Source organism: Vespula vulgaris, chromosome 2 (assembly GCF_905475345.1).
Source record: "Vespula vulgaris chromosome 2, iyVesVulg1.1, whole genome shotgun sequence".
NCBI classification, from domain to species: domain Eukaryota; kingdom Metazoa; phylum Arthropoda; class Insecta; order Hymenoptera; family Vespidae; genus Vespula; species Vespula vulgaris.
In genome coordinates, this window is record NC_066587.1 from 6,541,260 (window position 1) to 6,559,867 (window position 18,608).

An 18,608-nucleotide genomic window follows, 5' to 3' on the forward strand; every position below is an offset into this window, starting at 1 on the left:
TATATTTTATATTTATTGAAAAACAACATACACATCTAAAGATTGTAATTTTAAAGTGCAATCACAAAAAACGCCATAACGATCATCGCGCGTGCGCGCGCGCGCGTGTGTGTATGTGCAAATACGCGTTCATACGTTTATGCGCATATCTTATTTTTTTCTTTTCAATGATTGGAAAAGTTTGCAGAATGTGAGATTACATGAACATTATTATGATACAAAGTCGATGCTAGTGGATCGACCGATCGATTGATCGATCGATTTACATCAACGAATATAATTCGAAATTGAACTGCGCAAGTTAATATCTAGTGTACTGTAATAACTTCATTACACAGAGCACTTCGAGCACTCAGAGCACACGAATAATCTTTTTCTTTTTTATTTAATTTTTTCTATTTTCTCTTTCTTTCCTTTTTCTTCAATATATTCTTATCTATTGGAATGGAGGCTTGTATAGGCCATTAGATAGCAGTAAGATAAAATTCTTATCTTTAAAACATTCGCCTATAATGTAGATTAACAGACGTCGGTGTTCTTGCGAGTAAATGTTTCGGAGATCAGTCAAGTTATATTTGTCTTTTTTTTTATCAAAGATCGCTAACTTTACACAGTGGTAATTTTTTTTTCTTTTTTTCATTAAATAACCGTACACAAACTCGGTCAATTTTCTTTAAAACAACGTTATCAACGTGGTAATCCAACACGTTCGTTCTCACATAAAATATTAAATCGCATTGAAACAACATATTAATCTCATCAAATTTTCAACGGATCGTCATCGAACTTCAAATCCTCTAATTATGGTAAATCAATCTGTTTATTTAACTCGCTTCGTCGTTTTATAATCTCCTCGCGGTCATCTTTCTTAAAATGATTATAATTATCTTGAACATTCTAATGCACCTATTCTCATACAGGACAGCTCTAGTTAAAGGCTCACTGTACAGTGTTAGATAATATCATAATGTCTCTGATATATTATACTTTTGTAATCTTTCAGGAACTATCAATGTAATAAGTACATGTACATACATGTTCATATTCAATTAGGCATATCAAACGATCTCTTTCTTTTCTAATAACAAAAACAAAAATAAAGGAAATAAACTATGATCGATCAAAAAATAACACATAATCGGTATCTAAAATTATTTTCGTAATGCGAATAGTAAGCTGCAAACCGCTATACGGTAAGCCCATAACTTGCACCTTCCGTTTATATATATATATATATAATATAATATATATATATATATAAATACATAATATATGTTCATATATTATATATACATGTATTATAATAAATTGCATGTAATATAATTAATCTCAATTCTCAATGGCCAAGTCAATTGGACTTTCTAATTATATATTAATAACTTTCTAATTCATATATATATATACACACACATTATATATATGTATATATATATATATATTGTTTATCTTACGTGATACTACTTTGAATATTCGTATAAACCCTGCTAAAATGACGCCGTAAAAATGAGACGGCGTTCCCTTAGTGGCCGTCCGAAGGAAGACATTATGATTCCGCGTGTTTTCGAATTCTTCTTTCTTTTATCTTTTTTATTATTATATTTTTTCTCTTCCTCGTCTTCTTTTGTATTATATTCTGTTAAACAAATTAAATAAGTAAGAAAAATAAAAATAAAACGCTCATAGTTTCTCCTCAACACGGCCACCATATTTATTTATTTGTTTTTTTTTCTTTTTTCTTTCTTTTTCTTCTTAATTCGCATCTTCAATAAAATTTTTGCCTTTCGTGAGTTAGACGGCCGTTAATGTTTCTCACGGAGAAAAACTATTTATGTTTGTATGTATGTATGTATGTATGTATGTATTTATGCACAACGTATTTAAGTCGTGAACAAATAAGTGATATCTGTGCGTTGAAATATTGACTGATACGTGCTCGTATGAGTTACAGGAAATATATATTATATATATGTTCTTTTTTGTCAAGAAAAACAAACAAAAAAATAAAATACTACAAAATATTTTGTAATCGCTGAGAATTACGTGACTATTAGAAATATTTTCGAAATATCAACAAACTCGTTTTTTCTTTTTTCTTTATCTCCTTTTTCTTTTTTCTTTTTTCTAACAATATTACATATAAAAAAATTTTTCTACGAAAAAAATAAGCCAATCGAGAATCGAAAAATTTTTTATAACAATTTCGAAGTTTCCCCCTTTACGTATTTTCAAATTTTGTAGAATTTGAATCTACGTTTTCTTCTTTCGATTTTATGAAAAATGATGTTAATAATCATATCAAATTCAACCATAAAATTTTTATATCAAATTCATCTTAATTTCAACTTTCTTCTTACAACTCTACAAAAGATGACTTTAATATATTGTTGTGTAAATTATCACGAAAATTACTCCAACGTCATTTGTACAATTTAGACAAACGCTTCATTTTCGTGAATAAAACATGTCTTTATTTTTTCTTTGTGTATGTGTATTTGTGTTTTTCTTTTTCTTTATTCTTTTTCTTTTCTTTTATTTTATCTAAATTTTTTCACTTTCGACGAATGTTTTAACATTTCATACAAATTTATAAAGAAAAAATGTATAAAGAAGGCTCTCTTTTGTTTTGTTTTGTGCAGTAACAGTTAAATCTGATCGATTATGATCGATGAATTATTATTGCTAGCAGAAAAATTCTAACAACAAAAACATATGTATTTAAACTTCAATTAATACTTGAAATTATATAACGGTGATATATTATTATCCTTGACTAGCGACAGTGAACGTAACATTTGTAAGAACAATGAGACGTTAAAAATGATCTAGTAATTAACTTTTTCTCTCTTCCATTCTCTCTCTCTCTCTCTCTCTCTCTCTACATACATATACATATATGTATATAACTAGCTTGTGCTTCAGCTAAAAACGTCTGAACAATATTTTCAACGATAACAACGAAAGAAATGTATTAACTCTTTCGATTGATTTCTCTCTCGTTTTTTCTTTTTCTTTTTTTTTTTTTTTTTTTTTTAATTAAGTAACAAAAATCATTCTTGCATAGGCTAACATTCAAACAATTAATTAATCTTCCACCGATAATGACGATAATAATAATAATAATAATACTAATACTACTACTACTACAACTAATAATAATAATAATAATAATAATAATAATAATAATAATAATAATAATAATAATAATAATAATAATAATAATAATAGATATTAATAATAATTAATGAGAATAAAAGAACGATACAAGTTTTATCATTGTTGTCCTTGAACGATATAACGGAATCGCCCGTACCGTAAAAATGTCTAATATCGCTCGTATAGTTTATTTATAAAGTGCTATCGAGGAAAAAGACGACAGCTAATTTTTATCTCACCGTTGGAAAATAATAATAATCTAAGGCGCAAATTTATCGAGAGAAAGAAAGACAGATGGATAAATAGATAGAGAAAGAGCGGGAGAGAGAAACTTAATATTTTTATGTATATGTGCAAATACGTTTGATATTATTGACATTAAATACGATTATTTTGCGACGATTCAATAAATTTTTGTTTACGTCTACTCGTTCTCTCTCTCTCTCTCTCTCTCTCCCTCTCTCTCTCTCTCTCTTTCTCTCTCACTTTCTCTTTCTTTCTCTCTCTTTTCTCGAGATTGTACCATTGTACCTAAGAACAAAAAAAGTAAGGATAACATTTTGGCTTACGATCTCAAGTTCGAGTAAAAATATGATGACATTAAGGCGATGATAATTGATTTTTTTGAGTAAATCTAATAATAATTATGTATCTTAAAAAGATCGTATTTAACAAAAAAAAAAAAAATGATATGAACAACTAAAATATTTAGGTCAGTTATTTCCTATAATGACTAGCAAAGAGTAGAAGATTACAATCGACTTATTAATGCTTCCAAAGCATTTTTCATAGTAAATAAAAAAATTTCAAATAGAGTCGATGAGAAATTTCTATTCATTTCCACAACTCTTCTTCTTCTTCCACTTTTTTTCCGTTTCTTCGATCGATGACATCCGAAAATATAATTCGGATTTTGTAAAACAAGTCGAATTTGTTGAATAAAATCATGATCTTGATGAATCGATCATCTTCAGATCAATTTTATTCGTTCGACATCAATTGAACACTATCATCAGCTGATCTGTGAAGTCGACGTACCTCCGAAAAGCTTCTTATCGGGGTTGGATGTAACAATGAGAAAGTATGCGAGTGTCGATCTGAAATAAATAAAAAAAAAAAAAAACAAGAAAAACAGAAATTAAATAAATATATTATTGATTATTCTAATAACAATTATTTTTAATATTCGAAGTGTATAAGAGTCTCTTTGTATAAGAGTTATATACAATTATATATAGAAGATAAATGTGTTATGAATTATTACTATTATTCAGTATATAGAAGTTATTATATTTTTATATCAATTTGTTATATTTTATAATCTTCGAAAAGTATCTCTCTTTCTCTTTATATAAAAGTTACATATAGTTATACATGGTAAATAATTGTAATATAAATTATTATTATTTTCTTTTATAATCCTCGAAAAGTCTCTCTTTTTCTCTTTTTCTATATTTGTGAATAAAAGTTATATTCCATGACGATCGCGTTCTTACGTTAATAAAAGAGAAGAAAAAAGAAAAGAAAAAGATAATAAACGTCTTCGATAAAAAAAAAAAAAAAAAAAAAAAAAATGAAAATGAACGACCGATAAAGGAAAACGTTCGAACGTTTAGTCTGAAACTGATAGAAAAAGTGAACTAAGAACGGAATATTTTTCTTTGAACGGTATCTCGCTTGAAAAAGCGTAAGACCGATCGAAGAGGTAGCGATGAGAGATGGTGGGGGCGGTAGGGATGAAAGTGGGAGGAATATGACCCCAAGACGGTGTCGAGAAAGATACATCGTTCGCATCGACGTATTGACTAATCGTTTATTTCATTTTAAAAATAAAAACACGATGAAAAACAGGAAAGAAAGAAAAAGAGAGAAAGAGAAAGAGAGAAACAAAAGGGAGAAAGACTTTCTATCTAAAATACAACTATACATGTAGAAGGTCATGGATAAGTATCTTTTTACGTCATCCAATGAAATTTCGATGACATTTGGCAAAGACTCGCCCCACGTTTTAATCTGTTTTTAGATGATCCACTTTTAGACGAGATAACGATCCCCGAGATCGATCGATAATAAAAAGGAGGAAAAGAGAGCCTTACTTTCTTCGTATTATTAATTAATCTCTTTTTGGAACAATGAATCATACTGATATACTATCTCTATATGATATATATATGTATATATGTACGTCAATACATATATACGAACAAAAGCTTTATCGTATTTATAGAGAATAGAATAACGAAGATAAGCATGTAAATGTTTCAAGAAAATCACAGTCAAAAATTTAACGAAGATTCGATCGAATATTTTTTCATCACATTTTCTTTCATCTCTTTCTTATTTTATTTTATTTATTTATTTATTTATTTTTTTAAGTTCTTGTTCAGCCTACCTCTTATGTTCGTAGAAGGCTCGCTTCTCGAAAGCTCTTGCTCGTTTCCCCTATGTGTTCCACAATTTTGATTATGTCGGGAAAAATCGAACGCTGTCGAATGTGGCCAAGAAGCTGGGGGTGGACTACGCACTAGATGCTCGTGTACTTGGGCTAGGGTCAAAGGGTCCGTGTCACACAGCTCCTAAAAATCATTTCCGCGTTTATGTTATAAATCTTTGTTACTTTTAATTATAAAAAAAGAAAAACAAAAGAAGAAAAAGAAAATAACAAAACGTAACAAACGCGCAAATGTTTTCTACAGTTTTACTAAAATTTCAACTATAAAAGTTACTTCATTAAAATGTTAAACATCTGTTCGTATCCTTTATTCTTTTTGGTTTTTTTTTTTTTTTTATTGTAGAGATGAAAACGTTATCTCAATTATATTTTATCTCTTTATTTCAATAAAAATAGGTCAGTCACAAAGTTCTCCAGAGATTTCAAGATCACCTACATCGACGTTCCTTTCAACGGTGTTCTATCTGATACGAATAGCTGCATGTTTCATTCAAGTACGTACATACTTACATTCAATACTATATATATATATATATATATATATATATATATATATATACACATATATATATACATATATACATACATATATATAGATCTTTACGAGTACTTGCCTGGGACATAAGATTCGCATCGTCCGATTCCGATTCTCCAATCGATTCGACGAGACTCTCACGACTGGCCAATACCTGAAGACGAGAAAAAATAAAGAAAAGAATAAAAAAAATATAGTTATAAGAATAAAAAATAGTTAAAAAAAAGAACTATCTCTTGATCTTATTATTTCTTAACAATTTTGATACTATTACTATTAGTAAGTTAACATTATTTGTATGTCTTAGCACTTTTGCATTTTCATGTGTTTTGCTATATTTAATTTCGAGAATTATTTTTCTTAATTATTGTATTATATCTATCCACATAAAAATGTGTGAGTGTATGTATATGATGATTATTGAAAAAAAAATTGTGGAATTCCTTAGAAAATTCGAACCTGAAGATATGGATTGTCTTGACGACTGAGCCTGATTGCCTCCATATCCTGATCGATGTTTCGCGTTCTACCTGGTGTCGAGGTCAAAAAAGAGTGTGACGGTGAGGGTTGACAAGCGACGTGGACGTCGACGGCAGTGACACTCAAGGTCGACGGAATCCTCGACACGGCATTGTCGTTCTCGTTTCCCCCTCGACGGCACGTGTTTGCGATAATGGCTGAAGGTACATATATTACATTTCGTATATAACTACATAGAAACCTGTATACTTTTGGATGTGTATTTGATGTGTATATGTGTTTGTGTATATAATGTTTATGAGATAGAGAACGTATCTATAATATATGTACGCGTGTGTGTATACGTTCACTGCATTGATTTGGTACTCCGATAAAGCGAAGTACGAAGTACAACTTCTCTCTCACTCTATTTGTCATTAATATTTATGCAATGCAAGCTAAAATATGGAACTAGGTAATAGTGGCTCTCCACCATCATTGAATGGATAATTAGAGCCTATTAAATACCTTTTTCGAGGAAGAATTTTATCGTTCATTACGTATTCGACGAATTAGAAGTTTATTACATTTTTTTTTTCTTATATATATATATGTATGTATGTATATATATATGTATATGCATATATATGTGTGTTAAATTTTGTTAATTATGAGACTGGAAATTAAAAATTTGTTTCTTTTTTTATTTATATAAGCCATCCTTGTATAAATTTATGAAATAAATTTATAAAAACATACCAGGTGATTCAATCCTAGGAGAACGTTCCATTTCTTCGTCCTCGTTGATCTTCATTCCTAAATTGAGCTTCCTCGATTTAAAGAGGCTCGTTAGGAAGGTGGTACCCTTGCGCTTTACACGGTCGTATCGGTGCGCGTTTTCTGCTGACACGTGTATCATAATTTACCTGAAAATTAATAATGTTCCAAGTATCGATTAATTAGAGACTCGTAGAAGCGTGTATAAAGGAAGAGAAGGAGTCTATATACTTCTCGACCTAGACAAAGGGCTGCTATCATTACTAGTGAAATTGAAAGTGATGTTTTCCACTTTATCGAACTTATCCTTCCGCACTCGTTAAGTACTTCGTCCTTTAACTATTGTTTACTATAATCGTCGAACCGATAATTTGACAAAGCGTTTAAGTAAGTTCGTTGATATATGTATTTTTATTATGGGATGTTTATAATAGAAGACAAAAAAAATATAGAGAGAAAGAAAGACAGGAAGGAAATAAAATAACCACTTGAATCGAATTATTAGTAGTCAAGCAGGAAAAAGAGGCAACCCTTCCGAAGGTCGACACCCGTATCTCTGTTGAGTGGTTGTTACATTGGAATTAAGTGGTGATGCTCGTTATGACGAATGAAAAAGGAAAGTAATGAGAATGTGAAAACGTAGTAAGGACGTTGGTATTTGTTTGTGTGTATAGTGTGTATGTGTATCTATAGATACCTAGAGATATACAGTAATGAGTTTCTTTTACAAAAATAAGCTTTACTTTATCTTTCTCTCTTTCTCTTTTTTCCTTCTTTTAATTTTTATACTCGGAAGAAGTTTACTACCACTATGGCGAGCAAAATCTTATTAACGGTAAACGTAAACACGTGTTCCAATGATAATCGATCGATTCTCTTAATACAACGTATAAGTCTATTTTGTATATATGTATATATACACATGTAGAAGTTCGTATATGTACGTACACGTGCGCGTATATGTATATGTTTATTGACTATACTTGATTAAAAGCACGAGTTGATCGAAAGCATAGTTTTTATGTATACGGATAAAGGCAAATTTGTAATCATTTATAATTTATAGATGTGTATAACTGGATTAGTTATAATAGTATATATGTATATGATTACTATATCTGTATACTTGTAACGTGATATATTTTTATATTTATTACTGTACCTTGTATAGTTTTATGATGGCATATGTTACTGGATATTCATAACAGTATATATATATATATATATATATATATATATATATATATATATATGTATGTATATATATATATATATACACTCTATAATACTAAATACTCTCTCTATATGTACTTTATATATATACGTCTTTATACATATTATGTATATATATTTTATATATATGCACAATTCTTTTATATAAAATATATGTATATATTGAAATATACAATAAGAAATTGAAATATTGAATAATGGAATAAGAAATTTGAAATAGGGAAAAAAGAAAAGATGAAATTGCAATTTCATGTAATAATTAACAAATTCCTTTCTTTTCTTTTTTCTAATGTACCTTTATTCGCGATTGATTCTCGAAGGAAAGCTCACGTATATCGTTATCGATCACGTGTCTGGACTCTTTCATTTTGCGATACGCTAATTAAACAGCCCGCGTTTCTATCAGCGAAACGCTTTCCACATGCAAACCAACATAAAAAAAAGCACTTATATAAACTAATATAAATTTATTGTCGTTAATACAACTTAAACAAACGTTTTCTTAACGATCGTCCTCGTCGAGCTTTTAAAAATTGAAATTGACCGTAAAGTACGATCACGATCCGACGAGATCGTGTTGCGAACTGCAACTGCGGAAGGGTGTGCTCCTCTGGCTAGTTTTCGGACATTGCGCAGTTGCAACTGACACGGTGTCCCAGTGAACCAGGTAAAGTGTAAAAAAGAAGAAGGTCGCAAAGAATTGAAATGAAAAGAAAAACGATAGAAATGTATATCTATCTGTATTCTGTGTGAAAGTCAGAAAGAAAACGTGAACGATTTTTTATATGTTCGTGCATGAGTAGGAGAAAGAAAGAGAAACAGAATAAAAAATTCAAGATTTAAGTATTATAAGACCGAAAGAGATAGAACGAAAAAACGTAAGATACGTGTGTATCTTTATGTGAGGAAGAAAGAGAAAGAAAGAAGTTATTAAAATGTTTATACACGTGAAAGCATACGAGAGAGTGATAGAACGAAAAGAATTAATTAATTATTTGGTATCTCTGTAAGAAAAGAAAGGGAGAGAGAAAGGACATTAAAAATGTGTATGTATGTATACGTATGTATGTACGAGTGATAGAGATAGAAAAAAAATCTAAGAGACGTATATATATATACTTATATTAGAGAGTGAAAGAGACAAAGATATAGAGAGGGTGAATATAAGGGTTGGAATGAAGAAAGGTAAGAAGGGTGATACGGTCGGTGCCAAGTGTTTTAGAGTGCTGTGAAGTTGAGATACTCAAAGGCTTTTTCGGACGTACATATGTATATGTATTGTACGTATGTATCTCTTCGTGACCTACATTGTCTACGTTTTCAAGAAACTCAACGACTTCTTATTCTTTGATGATAAGTAACTCTCGGAATACCGAGTATCGTTAAGCCTTTTGTATCTCTCTCTCTCTCCTTCTCTTTCTCTTTCTCTCTGATATCGGAAACGCTTTGGAGATGATTAATCGTTTGAACGTTCGATTTTATCAAAATTTTAAAAAGAATGCTAATTATTTCATGAAACTGTACAACTTGTAAATGAATTGTTATTTTCTAAATATTAGATCTACTGTGTGTATTAAATGTAGCGTATAAAAATTGATTAAATAAATATATAATTTCTATATATATATATATATATATATATATATATATATATATATATATATTATATATAATCTATATATTAAATTAGATATAAATTTATATATGATCAAGATTATTATTTAAATAAATAAAAAATTCGTTAATAAAATGGACAGAACTTTTACATAGATCTAATATTTTTTTAGAATAAAACTTGATAGATTAAATTACGTTATCATGAGAAACTATCAAGATTAAAATAAAGAAATTAAACTTATCAATAAGTTTTCTCTTTACTGATTATAATTATTCATAAAGAAATAAAAATTATTTAAATAAAATACAGAAAACTTTCTGATAGAGCTAAAATATCTCTTAAAATAAAATCTAATACAGATACACTTATATATCGCGATAGATTATTGAAATTAAAATAATTAAATTAATCAATACAAGAAACAAAATTAGCAAAAGAAAAGAGAAAAAAAGAAATTCTTTTCTTCTTCCTAAACTTTAATCATCGTTGCGATCTAAATTCGTGAAAATCATTCATGCATATACTCGATCGTAAACACGAAAGCAAAGAAGAACGGAGAGAGAGAGAGAGAGAGAGAAAGGAAAAGAGAGCAAGAGAGAATTAGAATTTAGAAAGGCTAAGTAAAAATTCGCATGCACGCGTTTCAAATATCTTACATGGATAACACGTCAGATCGATCATGCTAATCATTCGTGAGCCACGTAATCATTTCAACCCTGTATAGAACCTAACTTCCAGACAAAAAAATTAGAATACATTTTTACCCTTACGTTCTTGCTCTAACGATATCGTTCTAGTTATTATCAACCCCACCCATAAAAGAAAACAAAGAAAAGGAAAAAGACAAAAGCAAATAAAAGGAACATTCCATTTTTTAGAAATGAACAGATCCATTTTACAAGAGAATGAAATTCGAAAGTAAGCTGTAATGATAAGATACAAGTTTGAGTAAGTAATTTCCCCGAGTAATTTTCCACGAGCATACCATTTGATATCGTCCTATCCGGCTTTGCTTATACGATCGATCGAATATACTCGTCCGTTCTCGAGCGAGAAAGAAAGAGAGTGAGTCTACACGAGGGAAGAAGCGTCGAGTCGAGTATTCCAGCCCTCCCGTCACACCTACTACTACTACGACAAATATTACATATACATGCATACACGTACATAGATACATACATAGATACACACATATATATATATGTGTAGAGAAAGAGAAAGAGTCACACATGTACATAGAAGAAAAATACCTACAGCTCCACCACGCGAGTTATTCGAAGAAAGAAAGGTTCACGCACCTGTCGACGATGGCCCATCATCGTCTTTGCTCACGATTGTAACAATTTATCTCCAATTTCTTCTACCTATTTATTTTTCGATCTTTGCTTTTGATTAACCGTTGCGTTCGCTTTACACGCGAAATTAGAATTAATTACTGGCGAAGAAAGAAAATAGTCTTCTTCGAATTTGTCTCTGATAAAATAAAATTCGCGAAAGATTTTACGATAATACGCTTACTGTACACGCTCGATGTAAACAAGAAGCCAAGTATTTACAAAAAACGATTCTCATTCGCGTTCGAACGTGCGGATCCGTCCGTCCGCAAAACACTCGAGAGAAGGCTCCGAGTTTTCTGCTGATCCTCCTTCCTTCCTTCCTTCCTTCCTTCCGCGGAGAGGCGGGTGAAATGCGGACGGAACGCGTTCCGCGCAAGCTCGACTCCGTGGCGACCCTTCGACCGCGCATCTACAAAACACCCTACATTTTCCTTATTATCGCTCAAGTCTTGTTATTATTGTTATCATTATTATTATTGTTGTTATTATTATTATTATTATTAATGGCTTTTGCGTGGAGTCTGTAATTTACTCTCTATTTTGTTTCTTCTTTTTTCTTTTATCTCTATCTACCTATCTATCTATTTATCTATCTTCATGTTACGTGACGGTTAAGCATTTAATACGCGCGTATGTGTATGTGTATATACGTATGGTTTATACGTTGACATTGTATATACGAAGTTTACAGATTGACGGTACATTGTACTCGCTGAAAGAAATAAAACGCTATGAATTCACGTGATCGTGTGTCGTTTTTATAATGAATTATATTTTTGTCAATTTCGTGTGTGTATGTGTGTATATATATATATTGTATGTATTTATAAATGTGTAGTTTTTTCTTGAGGAACTAATTAAGTGATATTTATCTTATATACGTACGTGTCGTACTCCTCCATAAAATTTGTATATATGAAATCAAATAAATGTGAATCAACTAAATTTAATGCACATGTGTATGTACATTGTGTAAATATTTATATATATATGTTTTTTTTTTCTGAATATGCATTTCTTTTTAAGGAACTATATTAAATGATTTTTATTTTATTTATATGTGTCGAATAACTAAAATATTTATATATGTATATGTACATATCAATTAACTTTCATGCATATATGTATATATGTAGGCTTAGACATTTCAAATGTGTATTTCTTTTTCAGGAACGAATTAAATGATTTTTGTCTTACATATAGATCTGCATGCATATGTAAAAATCAATTAATTCTCTATAAAAATTAATCTTTACATGTACGTATCGCACTTGGGAAAAATCGTTTCGAGAAATTCTCAAGTACGTTCGCTTTTCAAAATGTTTAATAGTAAAAAAGATAATATGTACAATCTCAGAAAAATTCTTAGATATTACATTATTGTAACCGTAGACACTGGTGCGACGAGCGAGACTCGATCGTCGAGAAACGAAATAAGCGAATGAATTTTAGATATTTTCTCCTTTCTCTCTTTCTCTCTCTCTCTCTCTCTCTTTCTCCCTTCTCATCGCTAATTCCATTTATCATCACGTTGATTCTTTTAGACGTCATCGATTTTCGGTATAACAAAATTTCATTTATTATATGTATATATTATTGTTTGTTAATTTCTTTCCTTTCCTATTTAATAACGTAATACGAAAGAGATAATTCGCTTTTAAAAAATTTCACTTTAGCAGCATACACCACATGCACGTAGTACGAATATCTCGATCTTTTTATTTCCTTTCTTTCTTCTCACAAATTTTTTCTCCATACTTATTTCTCGTTTCTTAATTTTTTTTCTTTCTTCCCCTTCTTCTTGTTATTTACTAACAAATGTTATTACTTCGCATATCTCATGGTTATAAGACCCATCGTTGATCTCGGAATCATAATATTATTGTATATATCAAAGATACATACATCTACGCATCGCATTCTCCACATACTCGTTGTGGAGTCTAAAAAAATGAACACGTACTATCAGGACAGTCTTACACTTTCGTCGAGCGAATCCTGATTACAAAAGAAAAGAAAAAAAGAAACAATTTTTTTCTTTTTAAACCGACAAGTAAATCGTCTATCCACTAAATAGGAAAAACAAAAATGTAACATATATGACGAAGATAACGACCAGGACGTTAAACACGTTTGAATATAATTGAATAAACTTAGTCAAAAATAACAAATTTCTATGTATCGCTAACGACGACGAATCTCTACAAAAAGCGCTCGACATAAAGTGCAGTACATATGTATACGGTAGGTATATTGTATATAGGAACACCTCGCAAGAGGTTGGCGTGTTTGTAGTATTAGAAAAAAAAAAGAAAAAAAAAAGAAAAAAGATTAAAAAAGAAAAAAGAAAAATAAAGAAACGAATAAGTTCTCTCGTTAGTTTTTCCCTTCTACGACACAACATGCGTCTACGAATATCTTTCATATAATATAATATAATATAATATAATATAATATAATATAATATAATATAATATAATATAATATAATAATATAATATAATATAATATAATATAATATAATATAATATAATAATAATAAAATAATATTAATAATATTAATTCAAAAAAAAAAGAAAAACATAACGAGCTCCTCGTTACAAGCTATTAACAATTCTGGAACGAACGGTTTGCGCTTTCATACGCTTTTTTATCTCGATAATATCGTTAACTATATAACAAAAGGTCCAAATTATAATAATGATCAAATAGTGATAATAATACAATATTAATAATAATAGTAATAATATAGACGCTCTCTGCTAATGCTATCGATATGTAAATCTAGAAAATTTCTACGCTTCCGTATAAATTACAGCGACACCAAGAAACATTGTCTAATATTATGCATAAAAATTAATTCATATTATTTCTCTCTTTCTCTCTCTCTCTCTCTCTCTCTCTCTCTCTCTCTCTCTCTCTTGCATTCAATGGTTTTCCTCATTCTTTCCTTCTTTCTCTCTTTCTCTCTCTACAATATATAATCTATATATATTTATATATGTATAATATAAAACATTTCAATAAATCACAGTTACTTAAAAACGTTCGCTTCCCTTTTCTTTCTTTTAAACTATCCTCTCCTTTTTTTTGCCACGTTGCTCGGTCTTTCGTTTTATCGCAATAACGAAAAATAAAACAAATGAAAAAAAATTAAATTAAATAAAATGTAAATGACAATAAAAAAGAAAAAGAAAAAGAAAAAGGAAAAGAAAAAGAAAAATACATACGTAATACAATGGCGTCTTGTACGAACATGTTTCCTTCTCTCTCTCTTTCTCCTTTTCTCTTTCTCTCTCTCTCTTTTTGTCTCTGTTTCGAAAGCAGAGATAGCTTCGTAATATTAACAAGCGTTGTTCATATGCAGACGAATGACGAATTCTAATCAGGATAAAAAAAAAGAAAATAAAAGGAAAAGGTAAAAAAAAAAAAAAAGAAAAAAGAAAAGAATTGGAATATGAAAAAAACAAAAGAAGCTTCAATCTTTTCTTTTTTCCTTCACGATTCACGAAGAGGATGATCTCGAACACTAGTCACCTTTCCTCCCGCACTCACTTGAAAACGTAACGAACGTCTATCCGTCGTCTCTTCTCACGTCTTTTTACACTTTCGAGAGATGACGTTTGCAAAGTATAAGCACGTGTCTAGTTGCAGTAAAGAGTATGCGTCACAAGTGTCATATGAATCACGCAACTACACAATGATGACGACAAAGTTAACATCAAGAAGAAACTTCCGTTATTCTGGTTTTTTCTTTTCGTTCCTTCCTTTCTTTCTTCTTTTTTTTTTTCTTTCTTTTTTCTTCTTCTTTTTCGTTTTTTTTTTTTTTTAACTTAATTCATCGCGTTAATTGAGAATGATAATCAAATTAGGTTCAAGATTCTCTTGCTCACTTGTACACTCATAATATTCAATTTCTTTTATAATTAATTAATTAGAAAAAAAGAAATATTTCTCGCGTTATCTTCGCACTTCCTCTCTCTTTCTCTCTGTCTGTCTGTCTGTCTGTCTGTCTATCTGTATATCTGTCTGCCTCGAAGATACTGAAAATACTGACTACTCTGAGAAACTAGTGATCACACGCGAGTTACATGCATACATATATCGTGGCCATGATCGATATGATAAAAGATAAGAGAGAACATGCTCGCGCTTTACGTTCCTTCGCGTGAAAGCGTTGACTTTCGTTCATAAGGGATATTATTAATCGTCATGAAATATGTACGAGCTAATCCGACTTTCTAATTCTACAACGAGCCAATTCAGACGTCGTTAATTAATTTCCCATTTGTTTCTTATAAAATGTTCTTCTATATACGTATAGGTGCATGCGTGTGTGTGTACGTAAGTGTATTATCGTCGCTTTTTATTACATCTTTCCTCTTTCTTAGCTTTTAATTATTATCAAAGATGGATGAATTCCGCTTTCTTTCTCCATCTCGCATGTAAAATTACAAAAAAAAAAAAAACTGTGCTCTTTTTTTTATCTCGCATGTAAGATTACAAAGAAAAAAAAACGAGCAGTGGTATAGTAACGACTAAAAAAAAAAAGAAGAATACCATAATTGAAAAAGAAAAAATCGATTGATTCATTTCGACATTTCCGACATTTTGGTTGATAAAGACTAGCAAGCGTTTTGATATTTACAAACGTTTAAATAAAAATATATATATATATGTATGAATGTATGTATGTATGTAATCTTTGTCACATAATATAAAGCATCTTGCCCTACAGAACTTTTATATAGATTCTATATATTGTTTAGTGTATGTGTGTGAAACGTTGGCTCGTTGAAAGTCTCAGAATTCACTCATACTTCCTTTTTCCTTTTTCTTTTCTTTTTTTATTATTCTTTCTTGTTAATTTTTAATGATAACGGCAGTTTCAAACACAGAGGAAATCGTTTTTCTTTAACGATTGTCGATACAGCGAATAAGAGGAACGCGTAGCTGTTTGTCGTTAATTACGGCAGTGTTGGCACGAAGCTTAGACAGGGCCTAAACACGTTTAGAAAGAGAGGAGTATCTCCGGAGTAAGAGTTATGAAAAGTATTCTCTCTCTTTTTGTATGTATGTATGTATATATATATATATATATATATATATATATACATATAAGGTCGCGAATGTAAGAAAATATCCAACAAAAGTCGACTGTCTCGAGTATGAGCTTTAAACTATACTCAAAGTCATACTATGATATTTATATACAATATATATAAATAAATAATTAATTAATTATTTCATTCATTCATTCATCAATGATTAAACAAAATCGATTCGTCTAAATGAAAAGATATACAAACCTCTTAAAATTATATTCTTTGTATCTTTACGTTATTTTCTTTTTTTTCTGTTTTTTGTTTTTTCTTTTAATCTCACCAATCTTGTATAAGTCAATAAATAAATTCATCTTTTACGTAGCATTCTTTCTAATAATCGATGGATTATTACAATGATTTTATCTATTTGTTGAAAATACTGATTAGCGAGAAATAGTCCCTAAATAGACTTTGCAATGAATAACGAGCTAAACGAACCGATGTGTTTAAAAAAAAAAAAAAGTACATGGCCGTAAATAGTACGTGCGATAGTACGTCAAAATTTATCATTTATATTCGTCACAGATTCAAAGGGAGATCGATCACGTCAATGATTTTTATCTAACTGTCATTAAATAATATATGTCAAAACTGACATGTTTTTATCTACTTTTATCATCTTCCATTCTGGTGTGACCGATCTTTGCACGTTATCGAATCCAGACTTGAAGAAAATAAATGCGACTTACGTCGAAAATTCACTGCCATCATTAAACCGATCGTTATCTAAAAATGCACGTACTTACACATAGATACACATATCTAGAAGAAAAACATAAACGAAGCAACGAACATGTTATATAATAAATTTTTTCTCTCATACACACATCTTTTGCCTAACGATGAAGATTCAAAGAGGTAGGTATTTATGCCAACTCTTGAAAACCATTCATGAATCGATACAAAAATCATTCTCTAAATCCTCACACTTATTATGGATATAATTATATACCCTCCTACACATACAATAATAATAATAAAAATAAAAATAAAAATAAAAATAAAAATAATAATAAATCTATATATGTAAATATAATAATATAATAATTATTAATATTAATATTAATAATAATAATGAAATATCCTTTCTAGTAGCCATATACGTACGAAAACAATGTTGGCAGTGAACTTTTCCTTTACTATTAGCTTTTACAGTCGGTTCACTGTGAAACGCCGCTTAAATTACCGGCGGCCACGAGTTTAGAGCAAACATCGATCGTCAATAATCGTGTCGCGTTTTAGCGCATTAAACTAGAGTTATAATAAACTTTGTATGTACAAAAATTTACATGTACACGAAGAAAATTCCGAGGTGTGTGTTGTCTTGCAAAATTACCGATAACAGATTAGAAAGAGGAACGAGGTTTTCTTTTTTCGTAAAGAGTTAGCAAACCTTCCTTCATTTTATTTGTTTGCTTTTTCTTTTTGTTTTAGGAGAGAACGTTGACCTCGCGAGGAGAACCGCAAACATTGAGAACGCTGCTCGTTGAATTTGGAGTGATCTGACTGCGTGCTTCGTTTTGCGCCTGTCTTATAGCTTCCTTGTACGGTCCCCGTTTCTTCTTATTATACCGTGTCTGAAATGGAAAAATAGTAAGAAAAAGAAGAAAGATAGTTCTCTATAACGTGTACGTTCGAATAACATGTACGTTCTCACTTGTAATCTGTTTCGATGTGACAATTTATTTTATTACACTGAAAGTATGGTCAATACCTTGAATGTTTCGAGGAAGGGACTCAGCTGATCGCAGGACATGAGAGAACTAGTCGAGGAACCGTACCAAGCTACGTGAGCCTGTGGTCCGGACGACGTACCATCTTCCTTACAGGAAACCGTAATACTGAGAACCTGTAACGATTTTAACCAATTAACGAACACAGCTTTCGTGTCAGATGAGTTTCCTCGGATCACTATATAACTGTACATAGGTGTGTGATGT

At 30.2% G+C, this 18,608-nt stretch overlaps 2 protein-coding genes across 5 annotated transcripts in view; both read right to left on the minus strand.

Annotated features, from left to right (window-relative positions):
- Positions 1 to 14,936, minus strand: LOC127061406 (uncharacterized). Of its 4 annotated transcripts, none has more exons than XM_050988230.1 (6): positions 14,794 to 14,936; positions 7,359 to 7,525; positions 6,600 to 6,817; positions 6,220 to 6,294; positions 5,546 to 5,729; positions 1 to 4,250 (listed from the first exon to the last, which is right to left on the minus strand). In XM_050988230.1, exons 2-6 carry the CDS (start codon positions 7,516 to 7,518, stop codon positions 4,135 to 4,137), a joined length of 753 nt encoding a protein of 250 aa, XP_050844187.1. In that variant the 5' UTR covers positions 7,519 to 7,525; positions 14,794 to 14,936; the 3' UTR covers positions 1 to 4,134. The 4 variants fall into 4 exon arrangements, with proteins under 4 accessions (XP_050844187.1, XP_050844185.1, XP_050844189.1 ...); XM_050988228.1 differs by lacking the exon at positions 14,794 to 14,936 and adding an exon at positions 11,526 to 12,506; XM_050988232.1 differs by lacking the exon at positions 14,794 to 14,936 and adding an exon at positions 11,213 to 11,482.
- Positions 12,871 to 18,608, minus strand: part of LOC127061394 (homeobox protein 5-like) — a 25,823-nt gene continuing 20,085 nt past the window's right edge. Inside the window, exons 5-6 of the mRNA XM_050988210.1 lie at positions 18,383 to 18,517; positions 12,871 to 18,245 (exon numbers count right to left, since the gene is read on the minus strand). Coding sequence (XP_050844167.1) covers positions 18,099 to 18,245; positions 18,383 to 18,517 — 282 coding nt within the window. The 3' untranslated portion in view covers positions 12,871 to 18,098. The remainder of the gene's footprint in view (positions 18,246 to 18,382; positions 18,518 to 18,608) is intronic.

Excerpts from the sequence above, each read along its gene's own strand:
- LOC127061406 (XM_050988230.1), bottom strand. The coding sequence starts at position 7,518 with ATGATACACGTGTCAGCAGAAAACGCGCACCGATACGACCGTGTAAAG. Across the intron at positions 6,818-7,358 it reads TCCTAGGATTGAATCACCTG|CCATTATCGCAAACACGTGC; the intron begins GTATGTTTTTAT and ends ATGTACCTTCAG. Across the intron at positions 6,295-6,599 it reads AAGACAATCCATATCTTCAG|GTATTGGCCAGTCGTGAGAG; the intron begins GTTCGAATTTTC and ends TCTCGTCTTCAG.